Source organism: Salmo salar, chromosome 17 (genome assembly GCF_965601325.2).
Source record: "Salmo salar chromosome 17, fSalSal1, whole genome shotgun sequence".
In the NCBI taxonomy this organism is placed as follows: domain Eukaryota; kingdom Metazoa; phylum Chordata; class Actinopteri; order Salmoniformes; family Salmonidae; genus Salmo; species Salmo salar.
In genome coordinates, this window is record NC_138307.1 from 74,173,421 (window position 1) to 74,190,751 (window position 17,331).

The window sequence follows — 17,331 nt, forward strand, 5'->3', positions numbered from 1 at the left end:
ATACCACCACGTATCCAATTTACCACCAGAGACATTCTTCCGAGGACAGGAAGATCTGTTGGCCAACCCGGCCAGCATCTACGACCAATCTACCGAAGCGCAGCTCAGAGTAAATATTTATTGCATTTTCCTTTTACAAATGGGCGGTAATTTAGAATGCATAAGATAATGTATTTACGATAGCATAGCTGCTGTTTCTTCGTTCCTAAGTCTTCCCGCTCTTTCATTCAAGCCCAACCCCCTTTCCTTTGTGTAACCAGCTTTCATACAGGTGCCGTCCACCAGGACGTTTTCTGTATGACATCATTTGTATTCTGTGTATATGTAATTCTGTGTGATTAGGTATTTAGTAAATAAATAATTAAACCCAATTTGGTATTGCTGATTCAACTTGTTAGCCAGGGTTCGTGAAGATAGCCAAGAATTTACAACTTTCATTATGAGACTGAAAATAAGATAAGGGTTAATATTGACTGCTACCGATGTAAAGTATTACTAAGTATTTTAAGAGTTTATTCGGAAGATAACGGCTCTATAAACGTTCTTCCGTGGTGCCCCAACTTTCTAGTTAATTACATTTACATGATTAGCTTAATCAGGTAATATTAATTACAGAGAAAGGATTTTATAGGTTAGCATGTCATATCACTTAATCCGGCATAGCCAAAGACACGACAAAATGTTACTGTAATTGACTGACTATCAGTGACTGACATAAGAGAAAATCTGTTGATGCACAACCAAAGTTTGAAATTGCACCTTGTGTATTCTACTATTGTAACTATCAACAGTAAGTTGAAACACTGACAGAAAAACAAGGAATTGATCTGAGTGTCACGTCCTGACCAGTAAAAGGGGTTATTTGTTATTGTAGTTTGGTCAGGGCGTGTTTGTTTTGTGTGTTTCGGGGTTTTGATTTATGTTCTATTTCTATGTTTATTCTAGTTTTCTATTTCTATGTTAGTTTTGTCAATGACCTCCAATTAGAGGCAGCTGGTTGTCGTTGTCTCTAATTGGAGGCCATATTTTAGTGTGTTCGTTTTTCACTTGTGTTTGTGGGTGGTTGTTTCCTGTATAGTCTGTGCACCTTACGGGACTGTTTTCGTCGTTTGTTTTGTTTAAAGTGTTTTTCTTTAACCTCTTACATCTAGACGTTCCGCTAGCGGAACACCTGCTCCACTATCCAATGATAGGCGTGGCGCGAATTACAAATTCCTCAAAAATCCCAAAACGTCAATTTTTCAAACATATGACTATTTTACACCATTTTAAAGACAAGACTCTCCTTTATCTAACCACACTGTCCGATTTCAAAAAGGCTTTACAGCGAAAGCAAAACATTAGATTATGTCAGCAGAGTACCCAGCCAGAAATAATCAGACACCCATTTTTCAAGCTAGCATATAATGTCACAAAAAACAAAACCACAGCTAAATGCAGCACTAACCTTTGATGATCTTCATCAGATGACATGCCTAGGACATTATGTTATACAATACATGCATGTTTTGTTCAATCAAGTTCATATTTATATCAAAAAACAGCTTTTTACATTAGCATGTGACGTTCAGAACTAGCATTCCCACCGAACACTTCCGGTGAATTTACTAAATTACTCACGATAAACGTTCACAAAAAACATAACAATTATTTTAAGAATTATAGATACAGAACTCCTTTATGCAATCGAGGTGTCCGATTTTAAAATAGCTTTTCGGTGAAAGCACATTTCGCAATATTCTGAGTAGATAGCTCGCCATCACAGGCTAGCTATTTTGACACCCACCAAGTTTGACCCTCACCAAACTAAGATTTACTATAAGAAAAATTGGATTACCTTTGCTGTTCTTCGTCAGAATGCACTCCCAGGACTTCTACTTCAATAACAAATGTTGGTTTGGTTCAAAATAATCAATAGTTATATCCAAATAGCGGCGTTTTGTTTGTGCGTTCAAGACACTATCCGAAGGGTGACGCGCCCGACGCGTTTCGTGACAAAAAAATTCTAAATATTCCATTACCGTACTTCGAAGCATGTCAACCGCTGTTTAAAATCAATTTTTATGCTATTTTTCTCGTAAAAAAAGCGATAATATTCCGACCGGGAGTCGTTGTTTTCGCTCTAAGACGAAATAATAAAAACATGGTGTCGCCTCGTGCACGCGCCTCCAGTCTCTGTTCGACCACTATCTAAATGTGCTAGTGTTTTTCAGCCAGGGCCTGCAAAGACATCATTCAGCTTTTTGCCGCCTTCTGAGAGCCTATGGGAGCCGTAGGAAGTGTCACGTTACAGCAGAGATCCTCAGTTTTCAATAAAGAGAGTGTAGAAGCCCAAGAAATGGTCAGAGACGGCACTTCCTGTAAGGAATCTTCTCAGGTTTTGGCCTGCCAAATGAGTTCTGTTATACTCACAGTCTCGGGACTGTGTCTCTGTTATACTCACAGACACTGGACAGTTTTAGAAACTTTGGAGTGTTTTCTATCTAAAGCTAATAATTATATGCATATTCTAGTTTCTGGGCAGGAGTAATAATCAGATTAAATCGGGTACGTTTTTTATCCGGCCGTGAAAATACTGCCCCCTATCCATAACAGGTTAATAAAATAAAGAAGATGATCAATATACCCGCTGCATTTTGGTCCACTCCTTACGACGACCGTTACACTGAGGGCTTTCAAAAGGGGGGGGGGGGGGGACATCCCTGATATATAGGCTATGGTTTTTCCCATAAAACACATGGATGTGTGTGAAACTGATAGTGGCCACCTGGTCAGGCTCCGTAGACGTACACATCGCCCACAGCTCCCGAGTATACTACTAGCCAATGTCTTGTCTCTTGACAACAAGGTAGATGAAATTCGAGCAAGGTTTGCCTTCCAGAGAGAGATCAGAGATTGTAACATTCTCTGTTTCACAGAAACATGGCTCTCTCGGGATATGTTGTCTGAATCGGTTCAGCCACCGGGCTTCTCCATGCATCGCGCCGACAGAAATAAACACCTCTCTGGGAAGAGGAAGGGCGGGGGTGTATGCTTCATGATTAACGACTCATGGTGTAATCATAACATACAGGAACTCAAGTCATTCTGCTCACCCGACCTAGAATTACAATCAATTGCCAGCCATTTTACCTACCAAGAGAATTCTCGTCAGTTATAGTCACAGCTGTGTACATTCCCTTCGGCAAATCCGACCACGACATCATCATGCTCCGACGAGAACCATTCAACGCTGGTCCGACCAATCGGAAGCCATGCTTCAAGATTGTTTTGATCACGCGGACTGGAATATGTTCCAGTCAGCCTCAGAGAACAACATCGACCTATACGCTGACTCGGTGAGTGCGTTTATAAAGAAGTGCATTGGAGATGCTGTACCCACTGTGATTATTAAAACCTACCCTAACCAGATACCGTGGATGGATGGTGGCATTCGCGCAAAACTGAAAGCGCGATCCACCGCATTTAAACATGGAAAGAGGACTGGGAATATGACTGAATATAAACAGTGTAGTTATTCCCTTCGCATGGCAATCAAACAAGCGAAACGACAGTACAGGGACAAAGTGGAGTCGCAATTCAACATCTCAGACACGAGACGTATGTGGTAGGGTCTACAGGAAATCAGGACCCACTTCAGTTTGCATACCGCCCCAACAGGTCCACAGACGACGCAATCGCCATGACACTGCATACTGCCCTATCCCATCTGGACAAAAGGAATACCTAAGTAGGAATACTGTTCATTGACTACGGCTCAGCATTTAACCTGTTAGGGCTAGGGGGCAGCATTGACACGGCTGGATAAAAAACATACCCGATTTAATCTGGTTACCACTCCTACTCAGTAACTAGAATATGCATATACTTATTACATATGGATAGAAAACACCCTAAATTTTCTAAAACTGTTTGAATGGTGTCTGTGAGTATAACAGAACTCAAATGGCAGGTCAAAACCTGAGAGATTCCTTTACAGGAAGTGGCCTGTCTGACCATTTCTGGAACTTCTTTGCCATCTCTATCATTTACTAAGGATCTCTGCTCTAACGTGACACTTCCCACGTCGTCCATAGGCGCTCATAGCCCGGGAAAAAACAGAATGTCGTCATTCCAGCCCCAGGCTGAAACACATTATCGCCTTTCTCAAGTGGCCCATCAAGAGACACTAGCTTATGCGCGTGACCCCGACCGCCCCCGCCTTTGGGATTTTTTCCTCTGTTTGCCGAAAAGGAGATTCCCTGTCGGAATTTTACCGCTTTTCTACGAGAAAAATGACGTAAAAATTGATTTTAAACAGCGGTTGACATGCTTCGACGTACGGCAATTGAATACTTTGAATTTTATTGTCAGGAATTGCGCCAAGCGCGCGACACTTCTTTACTATTTCGGATAGTGTCTGGAACGCACGAACAAAACGCCGCTATTCGGATATAACGATGGATTATTTTGGACCAAACCAACATTTGTTATTGAAGTAGACGTCCTGGGTGTGCATTCTGACGAAGACAACAAAAGGTAATGACATTTTTATAATAGTAAATATGATTATGGTGAGTGCTAAACTTGCCGGGTGTCTAAATAGCGAGCCCGTGATGCCTGGGCTATATACTTAGAATATTGCAAAATGTGCTTTCACCAAAAAGCTATTTTAAAATCGGACATATCGAGTGCATAGAGGAGGTCTGTATCTATAATTCTTAAAATAATTGTTATGCTTTTTGTGAACGTTTATCGTGAGTAATTTAGTAAAATGTTAGCGAATTCCCCGTAAGTTTGCGGGGGGTATGCTAGTTCTGAACGTCACATGCTAATGTAAAAAGCTGGTTTTTGATATAAATATGAACTTGATTGAACAAAACATGCATGTATTGTATAACATAATGTCCTAGGGTTGTCATCTGATGAAGATCATCAAAGGTGAGTGCTGCATTTAGCTGTCTTCTGGGTTTTGGTGACATTATATGCTGGCTTGAAAAATGGGTGTCTGATTATTTCTGGCTTGGTACTCTGCTGACATAATCTAATGTTTTGCTTTCGTTGTAAAGCCTTTTTGAAATCGGACAGTGTGGTTAGATTAACGAGAGTCTTATCTTTAAATGGCTGTAAAATAGTCATATGTTTGAGAAATTGAAGTAATAGGATTTTGAAGATTTTGAAAATCGCGCCACAGGCTGGCAGTGGATGTTACGTAGGTGGGACGAATTCGTCCCGCCGGTCACATAGAGGTTAATACCATAGTATCCTCCAAGCTCATCATCAAGCTGGAGGCCCTGGGTCTCATCCCTGCCCTGTGCATTTGGGTCCTGGACTTTCTGACGGGCCGCCCCCCAGGTGGTGAAGGTAGGAAACAAGATCTCCACTTCGCTGACACTCAACACTGGGGCCCCACAAGGGTGCGTGCTCAGCCCCCTCCTGTACTCCCTGTTCACCCACGACTGAGTGGCCATGCACACCTCCAACTCAATCATCAAGTTTGCAGACGACACAACAGTAGTGGGCTTGATTACCAACAATGACGAGACAGCCTACAGGGAGGAGGTGAGGGCACTCGGAGTGTGGTGTCAGGAAAACAACATCTCACTCAACATCAACAAAATAAAGGAGATGATCGTGGACTTCAGGAAACAGAAGAGGGAGCACTCCCCCATTTCCACATCGAAGGAACAGCAGTGGAGAAGGTGGAACGTTTTTTGTTTCTCGGTGTACACATCACAGACAAACTGAAATGGTCCACCCACACAAACAGTGTGGTGAAGAAGGTGCAACAGAGCCTCTTCAACCTCAGGAGGCTGAAGAAATTTGGCTTGTCACCCAAAACTCTGACAAACTTTTACAGAAGCACAATCGAGAGCATCCTGTCAGGCTGTATCACCGCCTGGTACGGAAACTGCACCGCCCACAACCGCAAACCTCTCCAGAGGGTGGTGCGGTCTTCCCAAAGCATTACCGGGGGCAAACTTCCCGCCCTCCTGGACACCTACAACACCCGATGCCATAGGAAGGCCAAAAAGATCATCAAGGACATCAACCAAGCGAGCCACTGCCTGTTCACCCCACTATCATCCAGAAGGCGAGGTCAGTACAGGTGCATCAAAGCTGGGACCATTAGACTGCTAAACAGCAATCACCAACTCAGAGAGGCTGCTGCCTACATTGAGACCTAATCACTGGCCACTTTAATAAATGGATCACTAGTCACTTTATACAATGCCACTCTAAATAATGCCACTTTAATAATGTTTACATATCTTACATTCCTCATATCACATGTGTATATACTGTATTTTAAATATACTGTATCTATTGTACCTTGCCTATGCCGCTCGGCCATTGCTCATCCATATACTTATATGTACATATTCTCATTCACCCCTTTAGATTTGTGTGTTAGGTAGTTGTCGGGGAATTGTTAGATTACTTGTTAGATATTACTGCACGCTTCGCGTTCTTAGGAAACTATGCAGTATTTTGTTTTTTTACGTATTATTTCTTACACTGTTACCCCAGGAAATCTTAAGTCTTATTGCATACAGCCAGGAAGAACTTTTGGATATAAGAGCAACGTCAACTTACCAACATTACGACCAGGAATATGACTTCCCGAAGCGGATCCTCTGTTTGGACCACCACCCAGGACAATGGATTGGATCCCCGTAGGCGACCCAAAACAACGGCGCCGCAGAAGGGGCAGACGGAGCGGTCTTCTGGTCAGGCTCCGTAGACGGGCACATCGTCTACCGCTCCCGAGTATACTACTCGCCAATGTCCAGTCTCTTGACAACAAGGTAGATGAAATTCGAGCAAGGGTTGCCTTCCAGAGAGACATCAGAGATTGTAACATTCTTTGTTTCACGGAAACATGGCTCACTCGGGATATGTTATCAGAGTCGGTACAGCCACCCGGTTTCTTCATGCATCGCACCGACAGAAACAAACATCTCTCTGGTAAGAAGAAGGGCGGGGTTGTATGCCTTATGATTAACGAGTCGTGGTGTGATCATAACAACATACAGGAACTCAAGTCCTTTTGTTCACCTGACCTAGAAAATTCCTTACGATCAAATGCCGCTGCATTATCTACCAAGAGAATTCTCTTCGATTATAATCACAGTCGTATATATCCCCCCCAAGCAGACACCTCGACGGCCCTGAAAGAACTTCATTGGACTCTATGTAAACTGGAAACCACATATCCTGAGGCTGCATTTATTGTAGCTGGGGATTTTAACAAGGCTAATCTAAAAACAAGGCTCCTTAAATGTTATCAGCATATCGAATGCGCGACCCGGGCTGGTAAAACCCTGGACCATTGCTACTCTAATTTCTGCGACGCATACAAACCCCTCCTTCGCCCTCCTTTCGGCAAATCTGACAAGGACTCCATTTTGTTTCTCCCAGCCTATAGACAGAAACTAAAACAGGAAACGCCCGTGCTCAGGTCTGTTCAATGCTGGTCCGACCAATCTGTTTCCACGCTTCAGGATTGCTTTGATCACATAGACTGGGAGCAACAGTCCACCGTTTGCCTCAGTCTGGAGGAGTTTGTGACAGAGGTACGAAAAGTGTTTGAGTCTCCATTGTCCAGGAGAGAGGCTGCTTGTAAGCTGTTCCAACTACATCAAGACTCCCGTAGTGTGGCAGACTACGCGGTGGATTTTCGCACGTTGGCGGATGAGAGTGCCTGGAACCCGGAAGCCCTTTTTGACAGGTTCCTTCACGGATTATCGGAGGTGATTAAAGATGAGCTCGCAGTCCGGGAGCTACCCATGGACCTCAACCCCCCTCATAGCATTGACCATCTGGATCGATGGGTGGCTACCAGAACGTAGGAGGGAATTGGGGTCTGTTCCCTGTTGCCGTCCACAAATTCCACCTCGCCCCCGAGGAATCACGGAAATCCCGAAGTCTACATTTCCGAGAGAATCCGGTGTCACCTAAGTTCCCTCGGAAATCACTGAGGGCTGTCGACTCACCTCGTATGGAGCCCATGCAACTGGGCAGGGCTAGATTCTGTGGAGACCAGTCCAAAACCATCCAGGTGCTCATTGACTCTGGGGCCGACGAGAGCTTTATGGACACTACCCTGGTGTCGGAGCTGGGTATCTCCACTCAACCCCTTTCCATCCCGATGGACGTCAGAGCGCTGGATGGGCGCTCCATTGGCAGAGTCTCCCACAATACGGTTCATATCAACCTGCGAGTGTCAGGCAACCACAGTGAGTCTGTGCAGTTTCTGTTCCTGGAGTCTCCTAATGTACCCATGGTTTTTGGGTTTTCATGGCTCCAGAGGCACAACCCCCTTATTGACTGGGCTATGGGTTCCATCATGGGTTTGGAGTTTTGCCATGCACAATGTTTGAGGTTGGCGCAGCCTGCCCCAGGACGTCTCCCTGCGGGCTTGGGTAAAGCCTCGGATCTCTCCGCTGTTCCCACGGAGTACCAGAACGTACGGGAGGTTTTCAACTCTGCCACCGCCACATCCCTACGACTGTGCTATCGACTTTCTCCCGGGCACTGCACCGCCTCGGGGGTCGACTTTATTCCCTGTCGGGTCCAGAGACCAAAGTGATGGAAGGTTACATTGAGGACTTTCTCGCTGCAGGGATTATGCATCCACCTGCCTCTCCCGCCAGCGCAGGGTTCTTCTTTGTGGAGAAGAAGGACAAGACCCTGCATCCATGTATCAACTACCTGGGTTTTAATGACATTACTGTTAAAAAAATATTACCTGCTACATATCATCTCCTCGGCTTCCGAGCCTCTCCAGGGGGCGGTCATGTTCTCCTAGTTGGACCTTCGGAACGCCGACCATCTGGTTTGGATACGGGAAGGAAACGAGTGGAAGACAGCCTTTAACACGGCTAGCTGGCGCTATGAGTACCTGGTGATGCCGTTTGGACTACCCCTCTCTGCCTACTATGTCTACATCTGGTTCTTAGCTTGAACCGTGATAGGTAAGGGATAATGGGGGCATTTGATAGCCTTGTTCAAGTATCTTGGGTCGAGGCATACTCTGAGCTTGCCTGTGCGTGGTTTCTCCACCCCCACTAACGCATTGACCCAATCTGTCAGTTCTGTAACCTTGGTGACAATGTCAGATTGCTCCATGCTCTCCAACTCTTTCATCAGACGGGCGGTGGGTAGACCACAGGGGTTCCGTCCGGGTCAAGATGAATGGTACATTCTCATGGGAATAGTCCTATTCCTGTAAAAACATCAGTAAACCCCTCCATGACATTCTCTGTCTCTACGGGATCTGTCACTGATAAAACTAGCTTTATGAGGTCCATGTCTAAACATGCTTTAAGACCTAGCACTGCAGGTGCTCGAGTGTCAACAATGTCACTTTGTTTGTATTTGCATTTGAAAGTGCATGTGCCTTTTACTGGGAGCTGTTCACCACCATAACCAGTCAGTCTGCGCGTGGCGGGCTGTAGCTCGCACGCAGACGCCAAGCTGTTGTACTTATTCAGAGGAATAATGTTTACTTTTGCACCATTGTCTAGTTTGAACTTTAGCTCTGTGCCTTGTGTTCCTATCTCAATGTCAGCAAAGGCTTGCTCTCTCTGATATCTGACTATTCTGTGAAACTGAATCAATAAACAGATATCTGCCTGACTGCTTGTTCACGTGATGCACTCATGCTGCCGCCCCCAAAATGGTTTTCATCTGAGCTTGTGCTAGGTTGCGTGATTTGGCTATGTCGATAGCTTTGTCCAGCGTTAGCTCAGACTCAACATTCAAAAGTTTCTCACTCGCGGTGAGTGTATTCCAAATACAATACGGCCCCTAACCATCTCATCCTTGTTTGCATAATCACAGTCTTTCACAAGCAGACGCAGCTCAGTCACAAACTGTTCAAATGATTCGCTAGCTCCCCTTAATTTCTCATGGAATTTGTACCTAGCGAAAATTGTATTGGTCTTTGGCACAACATATAATTCAAAACGATCGTAGTATGTTTTCAGTCATTTTGATTCAGCCTTGGAAAGCGTCCATATGTTGTAAATGTCTCTCCATATTTCACCTATCCACAAGAGCAGGAAGCTGCACTTGTCCTCTCATCTTTCCTTCAGAGGATCCATGAACATCAGCTCCCCATACTGTTGAACTTACGCCATGCATCGGGTGCGTTTGTAGACCAACAGTCCATTCGAGGTGAAGGAACTCCAGCAAAATCCATCTTTTAGTCCTTTTACTCTGACACCATGTATTGCCATTTGATTTGATGTTCAGATGTACAAAATAATCCAATGCAGTACGACAGGATCTTTATAAAACGCAGCTCTTTATTAGCTAGCTATAACTGGCATGTTCATGTGTCTCCGGCCAGGATCCACTGAATATGACCTCATGACCTGGATTGGTCTTAACCAATCATAGCGCAGTATGATATGACGGTAGAGTGCAACCAATTGCAATTCAGTATGTTAACACATTAATATAACAAAAACAATAGGATAAATAAAAGGGGTTTATAAGCAGAGAATGAAAGCTCTTACAATATTCGATTACATTTCTCTAAAATAGGCTACATGTGCACCACCAAGTCAGAACAGTAGGTTAAGTTATGAGGGGGGAAAGGGACCAAATTATTAGGGTGAGGCATATTGGCTACTATCAGCTTACTATACAACATACACTTAGTATTACTTTCTTAGCTACAATATACATATCTCCCTGGCATATTGCATCATTTATGCAGCAGCATACAAATCATTTTTGGACTCACCTTGTTGTGCTGTGCTCAATTGAACAGGAAGGTGGCGCGGCGGTCCTTGTGGGCACGTTTTGTCATCAAACTTTGTCATCAGTCTGGCATTCTCTGGATTTATGGTGCTTTCAAGACAACTGGGAACTCAGAAAAAAACAAGGTAGAATCATGACATCAGTGATCTTCAGGTCGGAGCTCTAGAAAGAGGCCAGAGTTCCTGACTTGGAATTGGATCACCCTTCAAAACGTATTTTCCCAGTTGGAGCTATTTTTTCCCCCCAAGAGTTCCCAGTTGTCTTGAACTCACTGAAGTCTGAGAATTCCCAGTTCCGAGTTTCCAGTTGTTTTGAACGCAAGTGTCACGGCTGTCTGAAGATGAATGGGACCAAAGCGCAGCGTGTGTATCATTCCACATTTTCTTTATTAAACTGTGAAACTATGCAAGACATACAAATAAACTACTAAACAAAATAACAAACCGTGACGAAGAGGTGCAACATACACTAACTCAAAATACAATCTCCCACAAACCCAGGTGGGAAAAACAACTACTTAAGTATGATCTCCAATTAGAGACAACGATGACCAGCTGCCTCTAATTGGAGATCATCCCAAAAAACAACAACATAGAAATACAGAAACAAGAACATGACAACATAGAAAATCTAAACTAGACACAACCCCGTCACGCCCTGACCTACTCTACCATAGAAAATAAAAGCTTCTATGGTCAGGACGTGACAGCAACAGAAGTCATGCTGGATTGACAGCATGGCCAATGTATTCAACCTTTTCTGGCCCATGGTGTTGAATATTTATCCTTTAAATCTTGGAAAAGAGACCCTTTAAACCCAGACTTGGACCACACACCCACTCCACTGAATAGCAGGCTAGTGATTGCTTTGCAACGCTTGCAGATAGCCACTGATTCCTTTAAAACCACTCATTGTTGAGTTTGCCATTTCCAACTTGTTGTGTAATGTTTATGTCCAATGGCCAATGAGCACTGACACGTTTTATCTATAATTTCTCATCATATTACAAGAGTTGAAAAAGATTTGCCAGTAGATTGTCGATGTGATTCATGATGATTGTCAATGTGATTCATGATGATAACTGCTCAGTCCAATCAAAGCTACGGTAGACATAACGTGATTTTACATCATTTTATCTATGGCCAATGACCTTGAGCATTCTTTGATGGGCACTTCTAATGCAACTCTATGGCAGCACCCAAGGGGCTTGAATTTTTGAGATCTCCCCATAGCTTTTGCGGTGACATAGTGTCCCGATGAGTGACAGAACACTGAGCCATCACAGCACAACTAGAGAACATTACCAACCCCTATGCTCCGTATTTTCCAGTGGCTGTAGCACCACCACCTAAAGCACTGAGCTGGGCTGAAACAACTGCATTTTGAAGCTGCCTTACTCAAGAAAGCAAAAAAGAGAACGTGTTTGTATGCAGGTTTATTAACTCAATGATTTGTATTTTTGACATTGTTTGCAAACTGACATGTGACCCAAATTAATGCCAAAATAACATTCACAATATTTTTGGGCTAAACAGTTGGGGATCAAAACAGGTGGGGCTCTGCCCTGAATGATGGGTCGCCACTGCGTGTGCTATGTTATCTGATGGAACCATCTACAATTTAGCGTTCTGTCACATGCAAGTAAATTGATGCTTTTCAGTGGCTGATTTTAAGGTGGAGAACCAATTTAGCTTTAAATAATTGCTTATGTTCACAAGTATGGCCCCTAGAGGTAAACCTAAACATTAGAACATATGACAAGGCTTGAGACATCTATACATTATACTGTACTGTACAACTAGTTAGTTACAACTTACTAGGGTCAGGGTCACACGTCTCAGCTTCTTCTGGCGTTGGATCTAAAACCAGTGTGTCAGAAAACACATGTAAGCCTTGAGAAATCTATAGTACCAGTTACATACTACTATTCTAAACTAATGCTTTTTGATTAAATATTCATCAGCACCAATAACAACGCATTGAGTAGCCTAGAACATTCAGTTGATCACCCTTTTCTGCTAATTTCCACTTCAACGACACAAAGTCATTTTGAACTTACCTGTGCAAGGCAGATCATCTTCCTTCTAAAGAGAAGTAAAAATACTATTTTAAAGTCATATTTTCATTTAAAATGAAAACATTTATGGACAACCGAGCCTGATGTCCTTTGTGGCAAGATATCTCATAAATTGATATAATGTTGAGCCTACCCAAGCGAGCGGACACCTAACGCTTCGATGACACCGAGAGCGTCATTGCATTTTGGTACACCAGAATTACATTAATTTCCAACGAAAAGCTGCATTTGCCTTGCAGCATTGCGTTGCAGAGGCAGTTGCAGTGCGGTCGAGAGGTGGTGCATACGTTGGATTTACCGAACGTATGCATCAAACTGTATGCATAGACGGCTTGACAGAAATATTAGCAGAAGGTGAAAGTTGAACTTTTGTTGCATACAAATCCAGATGGAAACACCAGTCTCAACGTCAACAGTGCTGGCCTTCTAGGCAGAGTTCCTCTATCCAGTGTCTGTGTTCTTTTGCCCACCTTAATCTTTTATTTTTATTGGCCAGTCTGAGATATGGCTTTTTCTTTGCAACTCTGTCTAGAAGGCCAGCATCCCGGAGTTGCCTCTTCACTGTTGACGTTCAGACTGGTGTTTTGCAGGTACTATTTAATGAAGCTGCCAGTTGAGGACTTGTGAGGCATCTGTTTCTCAAACTAGACACTCTAATGTACTTGTCCTCTTGCTCAGTTGTGCACCGGGGCCTCCCACTCCTCTTTCTATTCTGGTTAGAGGCAGTTTGCGCTGTTCTGTGAAGGGAGGAGTACACAGCGTTGTACGAGATCTTCAGTTTCTTGGCAATTTCTTGCATAGAATAGCCTTCATTTCTCAGAACAAGAATAGAGTGACGAGTTTCTGAAGAAAGGTCTTTGTTTCTGGCCATTTTGAGCCTGTAATCGAACCCACAAATGCTGATGCTCCAGATACTCAACTAGTCTAAAGAAGGCCAGTTTTATTGCTTCTTTAATCAGAACAACAGTTTTCAGCTGTGCTAACATAACTGCAAAATGGTTTTCTAATGATCAATTAGCCTTTTAAAATTATAAACTTGGATTAGCTAACACAATGTGCAATTGGAACACAGGAGTGATGGTTGCTGATAATGGGCCTCTGTACGCCTATGTAGATATTCCATTAAAAATTAGCCGTTTCCAGCTACGATAGTCATTTACAACATTAACAATGTCTACACTGTATTTCTGATCAATTTGATGTTATTTTAATGGACAAAAAAAATGCTTTTCTTTAAAGAAACAAGGAGTGCGGACCCATCACACTTTTTTGCCCATTTCCATTTAAAATAAACATTATAAACATTAAACATTATACAAGTTTGTGCTTACCTCTGGCTTTCTGGTGTCTCTTTTGGTCAGGCCCGGGGTCTTTGAACCTGTTAAGGGGAAGAAATAAGTTTAGTAATTAAACCTTTGACACATACAGACTGACTATGATGCTAATTTCCACATGGCTAGACCTAGCAACTCAGAAATAAGTTTGAAATTAAGCTCTTTTCAACTAACATAATTGTTCATGATAGCCTACTACCATAATTAAAACATATATTTTTTTTACCATCACTTCTTATAAAAACACATTTCCCTCACCTCAATGTTTTGAGATGCTGACATGAATATACCAGGGGGATGACCTCTTGCAAAGAAGTCACACATTTGAATCTGAAAATTACAACAGCACCTTCTATTGTGATAAGTACTGTGACAACCAACCCATGATGAGACAGCCGCTCCAGTCTCCACTATTCAATGCACACAGTTATTACAGAGCCTATTGCATTGTTTCCTCTTTCATGTTGTTGGAAGACACACAAGTGTTGCTCCATGATGATCATAGATGGATGTAAAGTGAGCATTTTTGTCCAATCACAAATTCCTTGCATGAACACGTGGTTTTCTTTAGTCATTGTAGTTAAATGACATTTGGCGACATGAAACCAAACGGACCAAATAAAGATGCAGGGTTGATACCCGTGCCGACCACCACCAGGAGACCCACGAGGCAGCTTTTGGTTTTAATTTGGAATCCTCCAATCCTCTATATGTAATTACTGGTGGAGAGTCACGTCATATTTTTCGATATACTGTAGGCCTACCGTAGGCGACATGAGTCTCACTAGTGTTGAGTAATGTGCTGTTAAAGGTGGTGGCGGTCTTATTTATTTAAAGAGCATACTCAAGTTAGAAGCAATAGCCTACAACTATTTTAGCACCGTTTCGCGCTGCTCTGAGACAAGCATGGGGACTGGTCTTGATAAATCAATGAGATTTATTTTTTCTCACTGAATCTCCGTTATGGTATTGGTTAGACTACAATTATACAATTAGGGTGTATAAATGTTATGTTCTTAGTGTAACCTTTATTTAACTAGGCAAGTCAGTTAAGAACAAATTGTTATTTACAAGGACAGCCTACTCCTTCCTCCTCGTCGGGGAATTGAACCCCGGTCTCCTGCGTGCCCGCACTACACGGGGATTCTTTCGCTAAATAGCCCAGTACTGTAGCCTTCTCCCGACCGTCACGTTGTACAGCACCATATTTTCCAAATGAAAAACCCTCTTTGTTTCCGTTAGGACTTCTTGGAATAGAAACACCCTAATATGATTCAAAGTAATTCAGCAACATTTCTTAAAATCAGTCCCATATACTATGTTCTTACAAAAAAAGGTTTTAAATTCTCTAGTACAGCCACTATTGAAGGCTATCAAATGCTTCTCAAAGATGCCCTCTGGTGGTCAAACCAGCACTAAATAGCATTAATGGTATCAGTGGTTGGCACTTAACCTGTTGGGTCTAGGGGGCAGCATTTGCACGTCTGGATAAAAAAAATGTACCCGATTTAATCTGGTTACTAATCCTACCCAGTAACTAGAATATGCATATACTTATTATATATGGATAGAAAACACTCTAAAGTTTCCAAAACTGTTTGAATGGTGTCTGTGAGTATAACAGAACTCATTTGGCAGGCAAAACCCTGAGACATTTTCTGACAGGAAGTGGATACCTGATGTGTTGTATTGACTTTAAACCTATCCCATTGAAAAACACAGGGGTTTAGGAATATTTTGGCACTTCCTATTGCTTCCACTAGATGTCACCAGCCTTTACAAAGTGTTTTGAGTCTTCTGGAGGGAGATCTGACCGAACAAGAGCCATGGAACGGTGATGTCCCATTAGACACCTGGCGCGCTACTTCATGTTGGGTACCCTCGTTCCAATACGTTATAAAAGACTATGCATTCGTCCACCTTGAATATTATTCATGTTCTGGTTAAAAAAGGCCCTAATGATTTATGCTATACAACGTTTGACATGTTTGAACGAACGGAAATATATTTTTTCCCCTCGTTCATGACGAGAAGTCCGGCTGGCTTACATCATGTGCTAACGAGACGGAGATTTTTGGACATAAATGATGAGCTTTTTTGAACAAAACTACATTCGTTATGGACCTGTGATACCTGGAAGTGACATCTGATGAAGAGAATCAAAGGTAATGGATTATTTACATAGTATTTTCGATTTTAGATCTCCCCAACATGACGTCTAGTCTGTATCGCAACGCGTATTTTTCTGGGCACAGTGCTCAGATTATTGCAAAGTGTGATTTCCCAGTAAGGTTATTTTTAAATCTGGCAAGTTGATTGCGTTCAAAAGATGTAAATCTATAATTCTTTAAATGACAATATAATATTTTACCAATGTTTTCTAATTTTAATTATTTAATTTGTGACGCTGACTTGACTGCCGGTTATTGGAGGGAAACGATTTCCTCAACATCAATGCCATAGTAAAACGCTGTTTTTGGATATAAATATCAACTTGATAGAACTAAAAATGCATGCATTGTCTAACATAATGTCCTAGGAGTGTCATCTGATGGAGATTGTTCAAGGTTAGTGTATCATTTTAGCTGGTTTTATGGTTTTGGTGACCCTGTCTTTGACTTGACAAAACATTACACACAACTCTTGTAAATGTACTGTCCTAACATACTCTAAATTTATGCTTTCGCCGTAAAACCTTTTTGAAATCGTAAAACGTGGTTAGATTAAGGAGATGTTTATCTTTCAAATGGTGTAACATAGTTGTATTTTTGAAAAATTTGAATTTTGACATTTATTTGGATTCAAATTTGCCGCTCTTGAAATGCACCTGCTGTTGATGGAGTGCACCACGGGTGGCACGCTAGCGTCCCACCTAGCCCCAAGAGGTTAAATAACGTGCCATAGAATTCTTTGGCACCATGCAAGCTGTGCCGCAGTACGCTGCAACATTTAAAAGACGAACCACTGTAGATGGAAGTAAAGTGAGCATTTTTGTCCGACCACAAATTCCTTGCATGAACTTGTGGTTTTCTTTAGTCATTGTAGTTCATTGACATTTGGCAATATGAAACCAAACGGACCCCAAATCTTTTTGGGGATTCAACTAATAATCTAACTCTGATTTAGAGATCTGTGTCTCGCGGGACTGATTTCTTCATCCCTGTCCTG

The 17,331-nt window shown here is 42.5% G+C and overlaps 1 protein-coding gene across 3 annotated transcripts in view; it reads right to left on the reverse strand.

Moving 5' to 3' along the window:
- Nucleotides 1-17,331, reverse strand: part of LOC123728268 (GTPase IMAP family member 5) — a 33,056-nt gene that overhangs the window by 5,173 nt on the left and 10,552 nt on the right. The window contains exons 3-7 of one of the 3 annotated variants that reach the window (XM_045700144.2): nucleotides 14,161-14,207; nucleotides 12,812-12,836; nucleotides 12,570-12,611; nucleotides 10,736-10,861; nucleotides 8,732-8,815 (exon numbers count right to left, since the gene is read on the reverse strand). In XM_045700144.2, the coding sequence (XP_045556100.1) occupies nucleotides 8,778-8,815; nucleotides 10,736-10,861; nucleotides 12,570-12,611; nucleotides 12,812-12,836; nucleotides 14,161-14,207 (278 nt within the window). In that variant the 3' untranslated portion in view covers nucleotides 8,732-8,777. The remainder of the gene's footprint in view (nucleotides 1-8,731; nucleotides 8,816-10,735; nucleotides 10,862-12,569; nucleotides 12,612-12,811; nucleotides 12,837-14,160; nucleotides 14,208-17,331) is intronic. The other 2 variants (XM_045700141.2, XR_014381222.1) reach the window with 2 other exon arrangements.